This window comes from Panonychus citri, unplaced genomic scaffold (assembly GCF_014898815.1).
Source record: "Panonychus citri isolate SS breed McGregor unplaced genomic scaffold, ASM1489881v1 Contig00141, whole genome shotgun sequence".
Taxonomy (NCBI): Eukaryota; Metazoa; Arthropoda; class Arachnida; order Trombidiformes; family Tetranychidae; genus Panonychus; species Panonychus citri.
In genome coordinates this window covers 3,429,000-3,451,264 of record NW_026515546.1, presented here as the reverse complement: position 1 = coordinate 3,451,264, position 22,265 = coordinate 3,429,000, and the positions used below count along the sequence as shown (strand labels likewise).

At 27.3% G+C, this 22,265-nt stretch overlaps 2 protein-coding genes and 1 long non-coding RNA gene across 8 annotated transcripts in view; 1 reads left to right on the top strand and 2 right to left on the bottom strand.

Annotated features, from left to right (window-relative positions):
- The window catches only part of LOC128395329 (protocadherin Fat 4-like), a 59,046-nt gene extending 38,464 nt beyond the window's left edge, over window positions 1-20,582 (bottom strand). Inside the window, exons 1-8 of the mRNA XM_053355740.1 lie at window positions 19,189-20,582; window positions 17,124-17,189; window positions 15,329-15,489; window positions 14,901-14,957; window positions 9,154-9,249; window positions 7,908-8,003; window positions 5,891-6,010; window positions 4,850-4,981 (exon numbers count right to left, since the gene is read on the bottom strand). Of these exons, the coding sequence (XP_053211715.1) occupies window positions 4,850-4,981; window positions 5,891-6,010; window positions 7,908-8,003; window positions 9,154-9,249; window positions 14,901-14,957; window positions 15,329-15,489; window positions 17,124-17,189; window positions 19,189-19,450 (990 nt within the window). The 5' untranslated portion in view covers window positions 19,451-20,582. The remainder of the gene's footprint in view (window positions 1-4,849; window positions 4,982-5,890; window positions 6,011-7,907; window positions 8,004-9,153; window positions 9,250-14,900; window positions 14,958-15,328; window positions 15,490-17,123; window positions 17,190-19,188) is intronic.
- Window positions 15,017-19,421, top strand: LOC128395342 (uncharacterized). 6 transcript variants are annotated; one of them, XR_008326607.1, is made up of 7 exons: window positions 15,017-15,515; window positions 15,594-16,209; window positions 16,705-16,857; window positions 17,080-17,437; window positions 18,044-18,565; window positions 18,792-19,141; window positions 19,230-19,421. It is a non-coding gene; the product is annotated as an uncharacterized LOC128395342 (long non-coding RNA). The 6 variants fall into 6 exon arrangements; XR_008326605.1 differs by lacking the exon at window positions 19,230-19,421 and having other exon boundaries at window positions 15,018-15,515; window positions 16,705-16,836; window positions 18,792-19,203; XR_008326604.1 differs by lacking the exon at window positions 19,230-19,421 and having other exon boundaries at window positions 15,019-15,515; window positions 17,080-17,362; window positions 18,792-19,203.
- Window positions 20,583-20,726: 144 nt separating the features above from the next.
- Window positions 20,727-22,139, bottom strand: LOC128395338 (malate dehydrogenase, mitochondrial-like). The gene has a single exon (XM_053355751.1). The coding sequence runs from the start codon at window positions 22,002-22,004 to the stop codon at window positions 21,048-21,050; it is 957 nt and encodes a 318-aa protein (XP_053211726.1). The 5' UTR covers window positions 22,005-22,139; the 3' UTR covers window positions 20,727-21,047.
- Window positions 22,140-22,265: the final 126 nt, after the last annotated feature.

The window sequence follows — 22,265 nt, the reverse complement described above, 5'->3', positions numbered from 1 at the left end:
AATTTTGATTTAATTGTGATATTTTATTATTATAAAATTAATTTCATCTTTTATTATTTAATAACTTTTTTAATTTCCAATTAAATTAAACTAATCTTCCTGATTGAGTTTAATCAATTTGTTTCTCTTAAATCAAATTCAATTAATTAGTGATATAAAACTTTCCCGCTATTAAAACGAGCAACAATTAAATCAATTTCCATTTCCTTAAAAGTTTAATTCAGTTTTGTATTCAATTAATTGATTGTTGTTACAATTATATTAGCCTTTCATTGAATTAATACAATTAAATCAATATAATTAATTGTTTTCTGTATCATTAAATTTAATAATAAGTTTAAATTATGAATAATAATAAATAATGATTTACTTTCAATCACAACAATTAGACTAATCAATCAATCAACTATCAACAAAATAACAAATTGTCAAAGTAAATTGATAAACTTAATTAATACAATGGTAATCAAAATTAAATTGACCATTTATGATTGTCACAATTAAGTTAATTTCAACAACAACAATCAAAGTGACACCAGTAACATTAAAACGGTAAAGTTTAAATTGTTGTGTTAAATTGTTCCAGTTTAAATTTATTGATAACAGTTAGTAGTTAATCAAGGTTAGATGATTAAATATCGTTTATTGTGATTAACAAACTAGATTTGTTCAGATGATTACAATTGATGATTAAATGAAATGTTGACCTTAAATGAGCATCTTATAACTTGGTTAGTTTAATCAGGTTGTTAATTCAACAACAATTATTGTGATTAACTTTTTTTACTGGTGATGATTTTGATTGTTGATTGTTATTTGTTAAATTACACTTTCATCCAACAGTAATTATCATGATTATTAACAGGAAAAATATTTTTTATATCTCTGATTAGACTTGGTTAACAATTATGATCATAATTAGTGTAATAGTAATTAAGAAATGTGTATATTGATTATGTATAAGTATGAGCAAGATTATAAGTGCAGATAATGTTTAATTAACCTGTCAATTTAATTGTAATCATAACAATTAACTTTGTGGCCATATTAATTGAATGAGACCAGAAAAAAACCCATTCAATATTCATTGGTGATAAAAAAAAAGTAGTTAATTTAATTGGTAAGATTAAAATTAAGCTAAATTGTAACTTGTCAGTGAATTGTGTTATTGGTAAATTACTGAATTAACTGATAATTAGAATTGATTTAGAATCAATCAACTAGGTATTTAAATTGTAATTTGAGTGTGGGTTTGAATTTTAATCATCAAATTAAATGAAAGAGGTGAAATATTTTTGTTAATTTGCTAATGAATTATAATTAACGATCGTTAATTGCTGATTATTTAGAGGAAAAAAGTTTTTAATCGTTCAATTTATACGACAATCAAGGCATCACAATCAAGATTGTTGCACTAGTGTTTAAATATTAACAGTTAATTGTTGTTGGTGTTGAGCAAATATTCAACAAACTAAAAAGATTTTGTAAAAGTGATTAACTTAATCATCACCTGATTTGTAGCGTTTTCATTACAATTTAAATACGATTTCTTTGATTAATGTCAAAAACCTTGACAACAATCAACAGGAATAGTTGGTTGATCACAAAGATAAATCATCAAATTAACTTTAATCACAAAAATCAGAGCAGAGTGAGAATGTGATAAAAAGGGAAATGATTTAAACTGGATTAAGATAATACAGAACGAAATTAAAATTGTAAAATGATTAAATTGTTCAATATCAAGACTAAAATCACAATCTGTAAATTGTTTATTAATTTTAGCTTCATTTGCGTTAATCATTGTGGTTACTGGTTAGTTAATCATTCACTACTATTAAATTTCGTGTGTGTCCAAACTTTTGATTGTCCAGTGTTTCACTTTCAAACAATTAACGGTAAGAGTAACACAATTAAAACAATATAAACGTTTCAATTTGTTTGTAAAAGTAAAAACAAAATTCATTTAATAGTTGGTTTGTGAAGTGTGTGAATGAATTAAAACAACTACAACAATTAAATGTGATTAAAGGGCAAGGCTAGTTAATTACAATCCGGAACTTTGAAAAAATTAATATCAAATTGTTAATGGAATGAGTTAATCACGGAAGGAAGAAACTTGATAATCACAATTAATGAAATAACAATTGTAATTGTCAAGATTAAGAAATAGGTGTCAACAGGATTAGTTAAAGATGGACAAACATATGATTAGTGTCCAATTTAAATTAAATCATAATCATGGTTATTAATCAAAATTGATGTTCTCAATTTCATTCTCTAGCAATTAAATTTAATTTCTAACTCACAACTATCAACTATTAAACAGTTTTCACGAATCGGGTTAATCAGCAAATGATAATCATAATTGCGGTACATTAAATCAGTTGGTTAACTATGGTTAAGATGTTGATTATTGTTAATTGTTGATTGTTGATCTTGATGTTGAAAGTTGTTTCAATTTTTTTTGTTCATTTTGGTTAATCATTACAATCTTAATGATGAGAATTGGTAAAGAAAAAGTTTCATTTCTAATTGTTTGGTTTTAATTGTTGATGAAACTAAATGATTAATAACAAATGATACATTAAAACAAAATCAATATGTAAGTTCAACAGTCAAGGTTAATTTAATTGTTACAATTAGCATAATCTTGTATGTTGATTAACACTCCCAACCTTCAGGGCAATTTGATTAACATTTAATTTAGTTTGTGTATGTTAAAAATCATCATCATCAACCATTGATTTGTATTCATTGTATTAAAATCAGATTGAAAGTAAAAGTCTTAATTGTTATTCTGTTTCTAAATCATCATGATTATTATTATGATGAGTTAACTTTCTTGATTGTTGGCTAATTATTGAATTAATTGTAAACAATGAAGATCATCCTTTAAGAAGAAATTAATTTCATTATCATTTGATTAGTGAAAATGACCTAGATTATAATTTGGATAATAATTAAATTGGATTAAATTGTTGGGATACTTTTGGTCAAGAAAAACTGGTTAACATGTAAATTCAATGTAAGTTGAAGGTGAAATCCAAATAAGACTATTCATCATCATCAAATTTAATCATCTTAAATCATATATGAGAGTCTCAAATTGTTGGATAAAAACATGAAAGTTAATCAGTTAATAATTTGATTAAATCAACTTTGGATTAGTTAAAGAAGGTCAAATAACAGAAAAGGATTAACATGGATTTGATTCATCATTTGAAGTTATTTTCGCGGTAAACAATTTACTGATTGTGATGATGATGAGAAAAAGTGATTTAATTTCAATTTGATTGCTAATCAACACTCTCGATGACTGATTGACCTGATTGAATGTTTAATCTTGATTAGTAAGTTGATTAGCAAACGGAATCAAATTAATTGATGTAAAAAATTGATTAACTTGTGTACACTAACATCATTGAGACTTAATTGTGACAGTTAATTGATGTAGAAAAACAAAAAGGTTTAGTGATTAACAAAAATTATCAATAAGTAATTAATTAATTGTTGATAAACTTTTCGAAACTTTTTTAAACTTTGATCACAATCAAAATGAGATAACTAAATTAAAGTTTCTAATTACAGTTGTGATTCACTTATTTTTGGCTAACTACTGATCAATTGATTGTTCATGGTTACTAATTATGATACAACAATTAACTAATACAAAAGTATTGTTTATCTTTTTTTTAATTGTCTCAATTAAAAAAAACAATAACAAAAAAATCAAACAATGTAACAAGATGATTGTGATCTAACGGTAAATACTCAACCATTAGCAATAAGGAAAGAGACTAATTGTAATTAGTTAATTATGATGCACTTACAGCTGATAATCATCATAATTGACAGTTGATTGTTACACTATTTGACTAAGGTTATAAAGCTACAATTAGCTAACCAACTTATCGGATCAATGATATTGTCAATTCCTTAGTTTGATCATCATCCTAATCTTAATCTCAAATCATTTTTAGATTCAATATCATCTCAATTAATTCAGAAAAATGAGAGATACAATATAATCATCAAGTTAATCGTTATGATGGAAATGCTATTCAAAGGTGATTTAAATTGCTGATTAACTAATATTCATGTTAATCATGATGATTAATGTTGGGTTGACATTTTTGCTCTTCATCATCATGTTAACGGGTCTACTTATCATGCATTTCAAAAGGTAAATAAATTGAAGGTTCATTGGTGACAATTTAAATTTAGCTCAATAATATTGTTGATTATCAATTCGGAAATTAAGATGATTAATGATTAATGATTACAATCAGTGAGTGAGTGATGATTATAAAATGATTAGCTAATATCAAATGATCAGCAATCAATGTTGTTGAATGATTTTTTTTTGTCGTCCCTTTAATATTGGGAAATAACAATTAGTTAATTGTTGATGGTAATCAAGAGATGTTTTAATTCAATTTCACTTCGACAACTATTAATCAAGTAATTCATTAATCATGGTAATTTGTTAATCAGTTCATATCTAAATTAAAATCATCATGTTTAGATTAACATTATTTAAACATTAATCGACCATCAAATGATTTAATTGATTAACTGGTAGTGATTAAATTATTTTAACCAACTATTATTTAAATTGTTGTTGAGTTAAAATTGTTTAATCATGTTTTTAATTGACAATTTATAGCTTACTCATGTAATTGAAATTTTTAATTACAATATTGATGAGTTAAACTAATCTCATCTCAATAATCATTTATTGAGAATCAAATTTTGTGCTAAATTAAAAGTGTAAATTGTTTATACAATTAGTTTTGATGATTCTTGTTTCGTTGATTCAATTTAAATTGTTAATTGTTGTACTCACCGTAATTGTTGGTGTCTCCGATACACTGGCTTTATAAACCTCTTGAGTAAAGACTGGATTCTGATCATCAGCATCCTTAATCCTAATCGTCATTGTTGTTACCTGTGATAAGCTGATTGGATCACCATGATCCTATTGTAATTAAGTAGATAGAAAGGTTAATTGTGATTAAATTTAATCCTCTTTTCTTGATTGTTAACATTTTCTTAAAAATGGTTATAATTATAACCAAAGTGTTAATAAGGTTATGACTATGACAACAATTTAGGTCAAGGGTTGTATTGATTGTAATTTATTTTGATTGTTGTTATCTTCATCATCATCATCATCATCATCGTTTTAATCAACATCATCCTCACCAATTGTCTATAAATTGTAACAATCAATGAGAATTTAAATTCAAAGTCTTGTTTTCTTTTTCTGATTTTCTCTTAACACTTAATCAACACGTTTAATTGTACAGTTAGTTAATCGTATCAACCTTTTTTGACAATGAAATGTTTTAAAACAGTTTTGGTTGTTTAAATTGTTGTTTTGATAATCAAAACTAAATCAACTAACCACGCAATCAAATGATTAACTTGTCAAAGGTTTAATAGATCAATTTGTTGGTTTTCATTTTCTCTTAAGTAAATGAAATGATTAAAATAATCATAATAATAATCAAACTACATTTGATTGGATTGATAAAAGCATGTTTCATGTGAATAAAATATTAACAATTAACTAATTGCCGTTGGTTAAAGTAAATTAAAAGGAAATACTGATAATCTGTTGATGGCAAGGTTAATTGTTGGGATTACAAGTGGATTATAAATGTTAATCGTAATCAAATGATGTGACTTAAAACATATACAAACTAATACTTTGTAATATGTAATGACAATTAAGAGATTAAATTAATAAATCGTATAAGCTAAATTAAGCTATTAGTTAATTGTTGGTGTTTCGAGACTCCTTGAACTTGAGAGAGAGAGAGAGAGAGTTACAGGTTAGTAGGATAATATTATTGTAATTAAATTTAAATTGTGATTAACTTACTGAGGCCTGAATTTGAATTTTAAACTCTCGGATACCATGATCGTAATCAAGAGCTTTGTTAACAACCAGGATTCCTTCAATTGGATCCGATAATATAAATGAATTATTTTCATTTCCACCCTGAATGATAAAGAGAGAAACAATTTAATTAGAAACATTGGTTAGTTAATTGTTGATTGATTATTGGGTGGTTATTAGGGATATACAAGTTTTCCATTAACTGTGAACCGGATTAAATTGCGGAGACACAGTTGATTGTGAGGATAATTAATTAAACCATGATGATTGGATTGATTGAATGTAATTAATAACATTACTAAAAATAGTGAAATTAAATCGTCAGTGTGTTAATTGTTACAATTAACTGTCTAAAATGGGTACGATAACCTGGACAATATTATTAATTAAAAATTGGATCAAACTGTTACCAGTTTAAGTATAACAATCAAGAAGACGGAAAAAGTAAAATTAAACAATCAATATCATCTTAATTATAAGAATCAGTAAATTATAACAATTATATATTTTTCAATTAGTTAGTTGATTGAAAATCATTGATTTAGTTGATTGGGTTACTCTGTTTTTGGCTTTATATCAAAAACAATTGTCACCATCATCATGTTGATCAACAATTAGCCATATTTTTAATCATGAAACAATCAAACATTTGACAAATAAATATAATCAACTGTTAGTTAATTGTAAACATTGATTGTTACCATGATTAAGATTAATTGTTAAGATGAGAACAAGTTTTGATTTGGAAATTTTTTTTTCTCATCTAATATTGGTAATCATGATGGTTAGTTGATTGTTAATATTATTATTAATATTACCCCGTTGATGATGATGTTACTATTTCATAACTAATTACAATTAACTATAAATAAAGTAGCAAGATGATTAATCAACAACAATCAAACAGTAATAATAATAATATGAGAAAGCAATTTGTTATTAATATTAGATTTCATTATAATCTCAATGACATCAATATAATAATGATAGTGATAACAATTAACTGTTATCATCATGATAAATAAAATCTTAATCATAATTAAAAAAAGATTCTAATCAAATTATTTGACCCTAAAAACATTATCTATTCAGTTGAATTGTTAATTGTCACAATTAAAATGCTATATGTTTACAATAGATAACCTAGAAAATTAAAACTCTTTCCGTGTTAACTATTATTGTAATCTGATTGTTAACTTGATTGTATTAATATTTACAATTTTACAATTGATTGCTGATTAGTATCACAATTTACAATCAAGTAAAATGTGATCAAAATATATTATTATTATACAAATTAACTGAAAAATATAACATGTATTTGCATACACATTTTATATTTACAATCAGTTTCAGTGTATTGGTGATTAACTGATTGTATGGTTAGTTAACTAATAGTTGTTTTCGGTTCATGATGATGATTAGGATGAGAATCAACTTGATTATTGATCTCGATTTTTGGACTTAAAACAGTAAACATTATTATCGCTCTTCCTGAACTTTTTTTTTCTCTTATTTCTGTCATCATTATGTGTTAAATTATGTTAATCATTAATTGTGGAACATGAAATTAAATCTAAATCAACATGACAACTGAATTTAAACTAATTACAAGAAAAAAAAATGGGAGACAAACTTTGTCTTCCTCATTGAACAACATCTAACAATTTGTTGGAACTCAAATTAAAATTAACTCATTTTTTTTTCTTACATTCATGTATCTTGATTTCTCATGATGTTGATCAGTGAATTTAAAATCATGTAAAGTACATTCAATGATTAACATGGCAATTAACTAATCACAAACACTTTATCTGTCAATCAGTTAATTAGTACAAAAAACAGAATCTCAATCAAAAGTAATATTTGTCTCTACTCGGGATAATTTAAAGTTGTATTCACTTATTGGTGTATGGATTTAGATTATGGCTAATTGTTTAATCCAATGGAGTTGTTAATTGTTGCATATCCTTTGATTGTCTTTGTTAATCCAACTTACCACAATTGAATAGGTGATATCAGAATTGGCAGTGTTTGGTTTATCCTTATCAATGGCATGGATACCACGGAAAATTGTTAATCCAATTGGTGTAAGCTGTGCAATTAGAAACAAAAAATAGTAAACAATTAGTTGATTGTTACAATTATAATAATAATGTGTATGTGTGTGTGTGTGGTGTTCATTGAATTGAATTGAATCAAGTAACAAAAATATTGAACAAAGAAGGTTGATCAAATTTCTTGATCTCTATTGACAGATGATTGATCATTAAATTAGATGAAGGTTGCTGATTGTTAAATTTGATTTTGGTGACAACAATTAGATGAAATCCCATGAAGATTGATCATAATGATGAAAGGACATGTAAGAATATGATATAAATCAACAGCGAAAAATTAAGTTGACAGTCTTTTTGTCGATTCGTCTTTTTTTCTGTCACCAAAATCGTTCCAATGGTTGATTATTAATTCACTTGTTGATTGTTGTTCAATGATCAGCAACATCACACAGGAAAAATCATAATCATCATCATTTAAGGTGATCTGGTAACGTTCAGGGTGACGATGGGTAAAAAAGGTTAAGTGAAAATGATCAATTGAAAGGTGAACACACATTAGGTTTTTTTTTGTCGGTCGATTGTGTCAATACAATGAATCTCTTTTCATGATTAGAAAAACTCATTGATCATGAATGAAGATTTTGTCTTGATTCAAGATGACATTTCATATGTCATGTTATCAACGATGATTATGATGACCGTCAACATTGATAAGGTTGATTACGATGCTGGAAAATCAAAAGGTTTCCAATCATTTCACTTTCAATGAGCTTTGAGTTTTGTTTTTCCATCCAAGTTTCAAATGCTTTTTGTAAATCCATTAATTGTTAACCTTGTTCTCCTCCATCTTGATCGTCATCTTAATTGTCTCATAATGTCTCATATACTGTTTATAGTTGGCAATATGTTGATCATATAACAGATCAAGATTAGGATAAGAGATTATCCCCAATCAGATTAGTTAATGTTATTGTTTCTCTCTTTCTCTCCTTTGCTCTTGTGGGTCACGATTATCAATTCAATGGTAAAGAGTCAATTGAGTTGAAGATATTTAAGATTGATAAACAATCATCAAAAGAAGAAAGGACAAAACTGACCACTTATTTGTACAATTGATTCAAAATGGCGGTTAACACAATTGAATGTCAAGTAGACTGGTAAAGGAAAATGGCGACAAACACTCACCTCGTCAACCTCTAAATAATATGGGACATTTTGAAATTCTGGTGCGTGATCGTTAACATCTTGAACATATACAGTAATCGGTAGAAAGGCGTCTTCCTGTTTAACCAAAACATCAATAAATCACCAAAATTAATAAAAAGAGAACAAAAAAATTCTATAACATTGAAAATCTTCATCATCTTGAAAGGAGAAAAGAAACAAAAAAGGTTAATTGTTGACGAATTTCAAATTAATTGTTAATCCAATTGAATAGAGTTGATCACTGGTCGTTCTAGAGTTGATTAACCGAAGAAAGAATTTAGAAAACAATCAAATTACTTACAATTAGCAAGAGAAAACTTAATTAGTAAAAAGGGTTAATTAGATTAAGAGAATTTTTTGTTTGCCGGTTACATAGATAATCGAGCGGAAAAGATTAACCGAATTTCTCATCGCCGGTAATTAGCGATTTTCTTGTTAATTATTTTCTCTCTAATTAGTTAATCCATTTTCGATTTAATTATTATTCAGTTTAGAATGAACATGGAACTAATGGAATATCGGATTATCTTCTAATTGTTCCAATGTTGAAAAAGAATAAAAAAATTTCGATTGACATATAAATTTGTTATTCTAACATAATAGAGATCGACAATCAACAACTTCTTCCTTATATTGGTGATCTTTTTTTCCTCTTCTTTGATTTAATTGTTGTAAATTGGAAAATTTACACACAACAATTAGAATTTACAATTACAATCAAGCAATGGGGATGATTAATATCATCATTTCTCTTTTTTCTATTCCATCTAATGGTTGATAGATTTCCGTTTTCATCCTGTTGTGAATAACAAAGAAAACCAATTTTCTTGGTTAATTGGTGATATTAGTTAATGAAAATTGGATTTTCTTTTCTTCCTCCTAAATGTTGTTACTACAATCAAGCTAATCAAGAGTAAATTACGATTACATAGTGATTTTTTTGTCGTAATAGTGATCAACTTATCGCAAAAAGTGAAAGTGAAGTCCAAACCATCAGCATCAAAAACTCAATCATATTGAATCATTATAACTCTTAACCTCTATCATTATCATGATCAACATGATAATCAACAACAAGATTCATCAATAACAATGGAAAACCATGTTAATCGAATCTCTAAATCGTTAGAACAAATTATCTTCAGTTAATCACGCAATCAAACTATTGGAAGTTAATTTATTGATTCTAAATATTAGAAGATTTTTTTTCTGGTTAACCTTTTTTTGGTATTGGAACTTTTTTTCTGCACTAACTTTAAATACTAAATCAACAACAACAACAACAACGAAGTCACTACGATGTGTAACTGCCACGAAATTTGATGATCACAATCAATTGATCATCAATTGGAAATATAATCAAGTGATCATCTCTAATTAGAAAATGAGAAAAAGCTTCAAAGTCTAATGAAAACCAATATTGGTTATTAAATTGTGTTGGTTAATTTAAGAGTCAATCAATTCTTAAATTAGAACTGAATTAACGGTTGAGATGTAACCAAATCAACGAGATATCAACAAGTAATTAAGAACAAAAAAATCGTCAAAAAAAAAGTAAAAGTATAAATAAAATGATTTATATTTAGTGGATTTAGGAAGTTAATTAAAATATTGTGTCTTAATTGACCAATAAATTGTTGTTAATTTGTTAATTTCTCATGCAATTGTATCCAACAGCTGATGTGATCTAAATGATGAAGATGAAAGTTACTAACTATCAACAATTAACAAAAGGTGTTAACAAATTAACTCTTGTTAACAGCTCGATGATTTTGTAAAGAAATTAAATTAAACAACAATTTAGACTAAATTGTAATCAACCTTTTTTTTCTCGATGCTTTTTGATTGTTTACATTGTTAATCATCTAATTTATCATTTATTTGGTGAATTAAAATTCATTGGGTTGATTTGATTAAGAGAAAGTTCATCTTAATCAAGTAAATTAAATTAACTAACAAACAAACAAAAATCGTTAACAATTTAATTCTTATATATGAAGAGAGAGGTTGAAATCTGCGAAACAATTAACAATCAATCGTCACTAAATCATAATAATAATCAAACTAATAACAATTTATTAAACTGGTTTCCGGAGAGTTGATTTAACTCTTCAACTCTTTTAAATCAACAACAATTAACTTGATTGTTGATCATTCGTTGAACAATAATAATACAATTTATGTATATTAACCGTGAGAATGGTTGAGAAAATTAAATGGCGAGAAAAATTTTCAATTGTAATTAAACAATTAATTCAAATTTCATCTTCATCATAATCGATTACCAATCAATAATAATTAGAGTAAATCAATTTGAAATCTATTGATTAAGTTAATTCACAAATTGATGGACAATTAATTAATCTTCCGTTTACAATTAAGTGTAAAAACTTTCACCTTTTAATTAACTTTCCCTTTGATTGTTAATCAATCATAAATTGTTTATATTTATCCTTTTCTTTTACAATTAATTGTGATGTTTTTTTTTTCAACAGTAAAGATGATCAGTATAATCATGACGATTATGATGATAATTAAGAAGATGATTAAAATTAGATTGACACACATTTTGTGAATTAACTTTAAAAATCAACATTTTCTGTTTACTCTTACCTGTTGTGTCAACCATCATCAACATTGATTGTTAATTGTTGATTTGATTGTTAAATTTGATTCTCTTAATTCATCTTGGGAACCCTTTTGTCAACTGTAACAAACATACACACCCGTTGATGATCAACATCTATTATTGTTGTTGATTGTTATTGTTAATCGTTTATAATAGTTACCTAATTTTTTTTTTCATTCACAATTAAAACCAATGATGAAATGATGATGATTAAAGATGATGATGGAAACCGGAAAAATAATGTTAATTCATAGTAATTATATTATAATGAAAGGTCATGATTATGATAATCATTAACTTTGGGAACCATGTTAACAACAATTCCCGGTCGTTGATTAACTAAATGATTGTGAAAACAGTTAAATAATCAACAAGAATTGGGAAAAATTATTGTTGATTATTTTCAAAGTTTCAAAATGAAGTAGAAAAGTTCAGTAATCATAACAATTAAATTAAACACTTAATGGTAATAATTGGTTTTAAAATTGGTTAGTTAATTGTTCCCATGTTAACAATTAAGATTAACTCATCATTATAATGGTATTTTTATCATTGATTTCACATAATTATTTCAAACTTAAATTGTTTCGATTGTGATTAGTTAATTTAGTTGTTGTTATTGTGAAAAAAAACAAATGATAGGGGGAAAAATTAATTCTTAATTGTTAATCAATATGATTAACTTATTTTATTTCACCTTCTTTTTGCTGATCATAAACAAACATTGAGCTTTTGTTTATGATTTTGTTTAATTGTTTGATTACAATTACAATTACAATCAACATTTATGCCTAAAACGTGAGAGTTAATTGTTTAATAGACAATCAAAAATCATCATCATTGATCACGAAATCACGATTGATTGTAGCACTTTAATCAAGAAGAAGGTAGAAAGTAAATCAAGTTAATCATATTAATTCATAATAATCAAAAAAGATGATAATAGTTAATTGTTAAGGTGAAAAAAAAGGAAAGGTGAGATTGTGAAAAAAAAATTAGTAACAATTAATTGTTGATCTCAATTGTCAATTTAAATTGATTGTTATGTGTGTATGAATATACATATATTGACCTGTTGGTTGTAAATCAAACAAAATTAATCACAATCTATTAATTGTTAACGTTGTAAAGGTTAACATGGTTAAGGTTAATTCATGTTTCCATGAAATAATCAAAAAAGTTAACAAGTTAATTCATCATTCAAATTTTTCTTTAACAATATAATAGTTAATTAAAAGTTTGTATGATAATATAATCAGAACAATCAATGAGAGAGTCAAATGAAACTATCAATTAACAATTAACACTCAAAATGAAATAAGTGTAAATTGGTATCATGATATAACTAATCTCAAGTTACATGATTAACAATTAAATTAAATTGTTAATCATGACTACTTACATTATTGTTAAAGGTAAATTTAATCCATTGATGGATAATTTTTTTTTCAAAAAATCTAATGTAACAATCAAATCAAAATCATTACAATTATCTTAATAATTATATCGCCATAATCAGATCAAATTTCACAATTGAATACCTGATCTGGTAAACAATTAATTAGTAGTAATTAAAACACTATCATTTCACCAAGATCAAGGTTCATTTTTGAAGGTATCACTTTTCAATGAAAGGTTATCATTTGGTCAGTAGTAAATTGTAGTAGTAGTAGTGGTCAGTATGTGTACTGAATTGATGTAATTGTCTAAACAATTGATAATTTAACTTGTTGTCTTTTTTTTTGCTGTTGATAAATCCATTTGTAGTTAAGGTCCTTAATCAATGAAGTTTGTTTGTAATCATGATGATGATTAGATGGTCTCAATGGCTGAGATTTCACCTAAACTATCAGCATTTATGATGAAAGAAATGTCAGTGTCACTTGATAGAGAAGGGACAAAATCACAGGTTAATTGTTCCTGTCTGATTGTTGTTGATTGTTTGCTAATCTGTTGTTGTTGTTTTTGAAGGTTTCACAAGAGACCTGGTCAAACCTGACCTTTGACTGTGAGATAATTGATAAAAAAACAAATGTAAGCCATCAAAGAATTAGGATTGACTTGGCTCCCAAGTGAACCTTCAAAGTGTCATGTTAATCTGATGGTGGAAAAAGAATCAGATTAACAGTTGATTGTGATATTTTATGCACAAATTTGTCTTCCTTGGATTGTAGACCAAATCTCTCATTCAGTTGACTCCTAATTAGAGGGAAAAAGAAAAGAGAACAATTATTTTATTAATTAATCAGTTTTTCTTTTCACGGGTTAGACAATTAATAAATTAAGGGTTTAATTATCATAATCAAATTATCACCAACATCACAATATTTGAGAAAAAGAGAGTTAAAGGTAAATCAGGGTTACCGTTAATCCTTTAATAATGTTTTCATTTCTTATTCAATCTAAATGATTTAATTTTCTTCCTTTTTGTTTATTATTATGTTGTTGTTTTTTTTTCAATTTCCAATTGCCTGGAGGCTTTTGGATGGTGGTGATGATGATGATGTTGTCTTTTTTTATGATGGAAAATATATTATCAACAAAAAGGAGAGAAATGTTAAAAAAGAAAAACTAATTTGCCTTTTTATCACTTTGCATGTTCTAATCTAATCTATTGAAAGGGATTAGTTACAAATTGGAGAGAAATTTATTCTATTACAATTAATTTAATTTTCTCTTATTGTAATGGTGATTGGATAAAGTGTTTATTTAGAGGGATAATCATGATGGTGATGATTGGAAGGAGTGGAAATGATTAGAAATTAAATAATAGAATTGATTAGTAGAGGAAAGAAAAAAACAAAACAATTGGAAAGGTAAATATAAAAGATGAGATACTTACATTATTTTGGAATATAATTGATGATTCGTGGTAAATGGAAGGTGATGAGTAGATTAATGAATAGAAATTTGTTAATTAACGAATCTCCTTTTGAACAATTAACTCAATTTTCAAGACAAAAGATTTGTTATAGAAAAAGAAGAGAAGAAAAAAATTCTTTTCTCTTAAAAGCTAAAAACAGTAACGATGATGAAGATTTTCACTAGGAAAATGTCAACTAATTGTTGAGAATTAACGTATTTTCAGATCACTTACCGTTCCACTAGGTCCACGACAGGTTAATTTAAATTTAAGAACACTTTGTGGATCTCTCTGTTAATTAAAAGAAAAACAAATTTAGTTTAATTGTCATCAGATGGAAAAGAAAACACAAAGAGAAAATTTTTTATTCGCTAGCGGAATTTACTCTTCTCGGGTAATAATCGAATTCGCTTAATCTGTTAATTAGAATAATTTTTCCCTCTCAATTGTTGTTGTTAATTTTTCTTTTCCTTAATTTAGTTAATTGTAATTTCTTTTGTTTTTTTTATGTTATTCTGTTAATGAACAACAGATAATGTGACTGTGAAGTTTTGGTTTTCGTTTGGTTCAATTGATTAGTTGATTTGATTGTGATTCTATTTAGTTGTTTTCTTTTCTCTTTGTTAATTTTTCGTCTCCATTTTTTTTAGGCCTTCACTTACCCGATCAACAAGATCCTCCAGTGAATGAGCAAGTTTTATGGCAACAGTTTTATCATCTAATTCTTCATATTTGAAATAATTAATATCACTTAAACTATTGTCCACGGCTTCTAATTTAATCTCCATCCGTGGGTGCACTTCTACCCTGAAAACCTCATGACCTATTGGTGGGCATCCGATTGTAAAGGTGATTTGTTTTTACCATTGTGTTTGGGTGATTATTTTTAAGTTTTTTTTTCATTTATTTTTTTTATTTTCCATTCAGAATCATTGCCATTGTGGTTTTGGATAAAATCACCGGTAAATCACCACCAAAAGAGTAACAAATTGTGATGGAAAACAAGCCAACATGAACAAGAATGAAATCGAAGAATCGGTGTTGATGATCACAAGTTGACCGAGAAAAAAGTTACAATAGAATAAGATGAAAAAGAGAAGTGATTAGCTGTTATTCTTTTATTCTATTCTATTCAAGCCAATAAGAGATGATAATGAAGAAGAAGAAGATGGAGAAGAAGAAGAACCAAAAAACCTAATAAACCGATCAGACGATTAATTCATCGACCAATTGATCAGTTAATAAGAAAGAGAAGATTTCATGTTGGATTTTGTTTTATTGTTCTGTTGATCAACTAAACCAGAATCGAATCTTTTTTTTCAGCTTTTCTAAATTGTTCTCTTTTGATTCACTTTCACTTGGGCAAAATCAAAATCTATCGTTAAAAAATCAATAGAACAATCGGATTTAATGCTCCTTTTAATTACTTGGTCTTCAGTTTTTCTTGGTGATTAATTGGTACCTGAGAACATGATTAGCACCAATTTAAGTTTCATACTGTTAATCATGAAAACGTGTTCACAATTATATAAGTGTATTAATCGTAAGTTATCATGTTTATTGTCCATCGTTTGGTCAATCTGTTTTTTTATTTTTCTTTCTAATTTCAGTTAATCGTTACTTAATTATTTCCTTTATTATGGTTTTCACTTTTTAATTCCTGATTTATGATTAGTCTGATTAATTTAAAATCAAGAATTAAAACGCTGACAATCAACTGACTCTTTCTCTCTCCTCCTCCTCAACAATTACAATCCCGTGTTGAATTGAATTATAATCAAATTAATATGATTGTTTTCTTGGTTTTCAATTTTTAATTGAAATACAGGTTAAGACAAACACCCTCAATGCTAATCAATTAAATTAAATTAACCTTTTAATGTCGCTTTGATTGCTAATTCATCATCATCATCATAACTAATTCACCAAAACAATCAAAGAAATCAAAAGTTAAACCAGATATGATAATGATTAAGGATCGTCTTCAATAACAATGTAAACATTAACATCTCCTCTCTTTTTTTTCATTACAATTTAGGATAATCAAAAAAGTAAAATGGATTCGAATGGGAAACAAAACAATTAGTTAATTAATTAGGATGACCCCTCGTCGCCTACAATGATAATCAATTTAATTTCTTCCGTTTCAAAACCTATTTTTTTGTTGTTCGTAAGTAAAAGTTACAAACATGTAAGTATATATTCAACTTGTTTACTATTCAACTAATTGTTTTAAATTGTAAACAAGATTATGAACTTAAATTGTATTAACATGATAATAATATTTGTTATTTAACTATTAACATGTTACACAACTTTGATAACAATTAAGAATCGTGGTAATTGAAACTTTGTCATCGCAGATTTATAATCATTTTTTGTTTCTTCTTCTTCTTCTTCATTTATTATCCAGGATTATCGAGGTTGATTTATGGATTTTGGATTAAGATCACTTACCGACTTGAAGATTCTCAGCGACCCTTTCGAACCTACGATTCTCTCCGATTGGATAAAATTTACAACCTGAAAGCGAAAATTTATTTATTTATATTGATGAAACAATAGAAGGAGGATTTAAAGAAAGTAAAACAATAATCAGTAAATTAATCAACAGGAGTCAAGTGATTGGATTAATAGTGAAACCAGCGGATGAATCGATTGATGGAAAAAAAATTAATCATTATTAAGCTTGGATGGTAAGAGAAGATGGGAAAAGATTGGATTGATTAAGAGCAAATATAAATACAACAGAATATGGAATTGGATTAACAGTTAAGAATTAGATTTATCTGATTGTTTGATAAACGAAACAGCGAGGAAAAAAATCAATCTAATCAACTAATAAACTTGATTGGTGATGATACACAATGCAGACAACAGGTTGAGGTGTAAAAAAAATCAACAACAATCAACAAGAGTAAAACAATACAATCAGAATGAAAAGAAAGGATAAATTTCTCATTCGATTTCTATTTGTTAATTAATTGTTTTCGAAAAATGAAATCGAAATTAATTGTAAAAGTGATTTCGTAAACTTTTCCAATTGTTAATTGTTATAAAAGTTTTCGAACCTCTTTTTCATTTATTTTCCACTAATTAATTGTTATTGTTGTTGATGATGATAAATTTGATTGTTTATTGCGATTTTCTCTTGATTAGTTTGATTATATGTAGTTAATCAAATATTTTTCAATTAGATTAACCCTGATCCTGATTTTATTATCAACATCATCATCTTAATTATCATCAGTATTGTTGATACTTAATAACAATTTTTTTTTCTCCTGTTGATTAACATAAATTGTTTTGTTAGAATTATTTTTCTGTCATGATTCTCATTTAATTTGTTTGTTTATTTTTTTCTTCTTATTATTCAGGTAAATTAATTGGTCAGAATATAGATGAGATTTAATTAACTAGCAACAATCAAGCGATTGCTGAACATCCTCAACATCGTTGGACTGAAGGTAATTTAATCATCGTTGGTGTCGTTTGAAATCAAACTGTGATGAAATTAAATCAAATTATTGAGCTTGAGGTAATACAATTAAAAGGAAGAGAGTTTTGATTATGATGATCAAGTTGGTGGTGGAAGATGATGATAGTGCAAAAGGTTATCATCTAAGGTGGAAGATTCAAATGTCGACAGAAAAGAAAGAGGAAAAGAGAGACAAAGTAATTTAAATAAAACGAAAATGAAGAGAAAAAAAAATTCGAGCAATCAAGTAACCATGATGATGCCAAATCGTGATGATGGTTTACCTGAATTTCTGAATCAATTCAAACTGTTACCATTTTGTGTATGGCACTGGCAACGAAAGGAAGAAAACAAGATGATGGAAATTGATGTAAAAGAAAGAGAGAATGAAAGAAGAAGATGATGATGATGAGATGGAAATGTAAGTTGATTTAATAGACAGAAGAGAAAAAAGTTTTTTTTTCGAAAAAAACTTTTCACTTCATATTACAAACTCCATTTGAATTTTGACCTTGTTTCCCATCATCATCTCACCTTTACTCAGGTAAATTTTCTCATCAATTTATCTTCATCTCTCTCTCTCTTTCTTTCTCTCATTGTCTTCATCACCTTTTTCCATGAATTTATCATGTATTCAAATACTTTAGTTGATTTTCAATTTCACTCGATAAATTATCAAGACTTGATTTTCACCAGTTGAAAAAGTTTGACTAACATTTAGTTAATCATATCAAGGTGAACCGCGACAATTTACCAACAATCAAGTAATCATTATCATCCATCCTTATCCTGATAATGTTATTTTCAATAAACCTGAGACATTTACCAATGGAGGTGATGATGAGGATAATCAACTTACAGATTATGGATTAACTTTGTTGACGTTTTTATTGTTATTTTAATAATCATTTTCTAGGCTCATTAATTGTTAACTGTTGATTTAAAATTTACTCTTTAATCATTTGGTTAGGTTTTCCTTTTGGAGGATCAAGAAAAGGTTATTGATTGATTTACTGATTATCGATTTAACTTTTGTTAATTTACCTGTACTAATCCTCTCTCCATTAACTATTGGTGATTTAAAGATGATCGGGATTAAGATGAAAAATATTACAATCACTTTGGACACAAAAAATGTTGATAAACAATTAAACTGATAACGGTAATTATGCATATCCGATAATTTGTAATTAACACGTTTCGTGTTGATTAATTGATTTGATTTCCGATTATGATGATGATTAGTTGACACTCTTGTTAAATCACAATTATTATATCCAGTTTGTTGTTGGTTAATCACAATCATTGTTTTTGTTTTATTTTTGTTTCTCTTGTTTCAATTTCAATTGATTTCACTTTAAATTTTGTCCATTGGATTTTACAATTAACTATTAATAATTAATCCAACACAATTAACTTGTTCATCACAAATATATTTAATTGAAACCATAAATTGTTATGATTTTGTAATTAGAGTTGATTGTTTATCATATTCACTTAAACACTTGAACAATATTTTGTTTTCATTTTGGTTTACAACGAAAAACTTACCATAAACTTTTTTAATTGTTGTTAAATTGTTGCTGGAAAAAAATAATAACTTACTCAGTGATTGTAATTGTTAATCTCAACAACATGGTGTTGATGTTGAGTCGGAAAGATTTTAAATCAACTAAAATCTTAAGAAACTCTTACTGGTTTCGGTTAACTAACATTTCAACTGTTGTAACAATTAACTAATTGTTGGCGTTATAGTAACGCCATCTAACGGTGAATTGAGTAAAATGTTAATCAACATTCAACTAAATTAAATGAAAACTTTAATTTAATCAGTTGTGTTTCTACAATTCAATCTCTGAGTAACTAATATGATAATTAAAGTTATCTATTAGTTAATAAGACTAAATGTTGATCAACAATTTTCTGTTTAATTGTTGGTGATCTTGTACCGATGTTAATTGTTGTTGTTAATTGTCATCATTTGTATTCTTAATTTGTTTTAATCATCTAAATTAATCAACTGTCTGTGATAACTTGTTACAGTTACTTAATTATCAATAAATGATTTTTAAGATAATAAAAATTGAAAACCCTTTTCTTTTAATTGTTGATTGTTATTCATTGATTAACTTTCACACAATCACAATTAAGACACTTAAACACACCTCTAATGAGACAGGTTATTATTTTAATTGATGATACAATTGATTAACATGTTTAAATTAGATAATTGGTTCAATTTAAAATAATTGATTAGTTAAAATCTATTTTCTTCCTTAAATTATTACAATTTATTCATCTATTTATTTAGTAACATCAATAAACTTTCAATTGGCTTTTAAAAGTTCAAATAACCTCAACTAATTAGTTAAATTTAGTCTTTTAATTGTATCCTTTTCTAATTTGATTTTAACTCTAATCTAACTGTTTTCCATTTGTTGTAATCATCAAAGTGGATCAAGTTAATTGTCGTTTAAACATCACACTAACTGACCCAATAAGTGAATCAATTATATGGTTTTAAGAAAATTTTTACAATCAACAAAACAGTAATTCCGAAGTTAATAAGGAATTGATTGAAATTCAATTTTCTCTATGATCAATCAATTGTCAACGATTTTAATCATTTCCCTTTTTAGCAGTTTTTTTTATATTCCATTTGGCTAATTGTGATTCTGTTATGGTTTTAAATTATCAGTTGATTTACATTAGATTTGGAGAGACTTTTTCTTTAAGGGTGAGGTTTTCAATCGGTAATTGTAGTTAAAGTTATGGTTGATGATTAAGAAATTGTTAACTTTCTTTTAATCAGTTACTGTTTTTCCATTTAATTACTTCTGCTTCTTCTTCAAGTGTGTATCATCTGGTGTATTTGATTCTTCTAAATTAAGATTCGACTAAATTTACTGGTTTGCAAATTCTTCTCCCTTCTTTATACTGGCTTTAAGCTCGGGAATGGCGGCTTTGACTAAATCTTCCTCGTAAGCGGATAACTTTCCGATTCCTAGATTGGCTTCAAGTCCATTTTTACCAAGATGAATTGGAGTGGCAAAGAAAGCGGCATCGGTAACATTTGATTGTACGTAAGCACATTCGATGACATCCTTTCTACCAGCTTGGGCTTCTAAAAGTGAGAAAGCAAAACGAGCAGCGGCAAAGGCCATTGATAGAGTTGCAGATCCGGATCCAGCTTTGGCTTTAACAACTTCAGTACCAGCATCTTGGATGCGCTTTGTAAGTGCATCCAATTTATCAGCCTCAATATTGACCGATGGGGTAACTCGAGATAAAAGGGGTATAATTGTTATACCAGCGTGACCTCCAATAACGGGAACATTGGTTGTAGCTGGATCAAGACCTTTAACCTCAGCAACGAAAGTATTGGCTCGAACAACATCCAAAGTGGTTACACCAAAAAGACGAGCAGGATCATAGGTACCAGCTTTTTTCAATACCTCAGCGGCAATGGGAACAGTTGAATTAACTGGATTAGAGATAATAGCTATAGAAGCCTGTGGACAATTATGAGCACAAGCTTTAACTAAATCTCTAACGACTGAAGCGTTAATATTGAAAAGATCATCTCGAGTCATACCAGGTTTTCTTGGTACACCAGCGGGAATCAATACAACATCCGAACCCTTTAAAGCTTCACCTAATTCCTCTGGTCCCATATGACCAGTAACCTTTGAACGGGAATTGATGTGACTTAAATCAGCAGCAACACCAGGAGTATGAGCTAAATCATAAAGACTTAAATGACTAATCAACGGACTCTGTTTCAATAACAGAGACAAAGGTTGACCGATTCCACCACTGGCACCAAGAACGGCGACTTTAGCAATTTTATTGAAAGCCATAGTTAACAATTAAAAGAACAACAACAATTAAAAACAAAAAGAAAACGTAACAAGTTAAATTACAAGGAAAACAATTACAATTAAAGGTTAACTTCAATCAAATTAATCCAAAGGTGACCCAAGAGACAGAGACACTTGGCAGATATTCAACTTCTTCTATCGAATACTTCAAGTATCTGATAAGATTCGAATCCGAGACGCGGGTCATTTGAATTTCGATTTTCCTCAAATTGATTGGATATTTGATCGAGTTGTTGATTA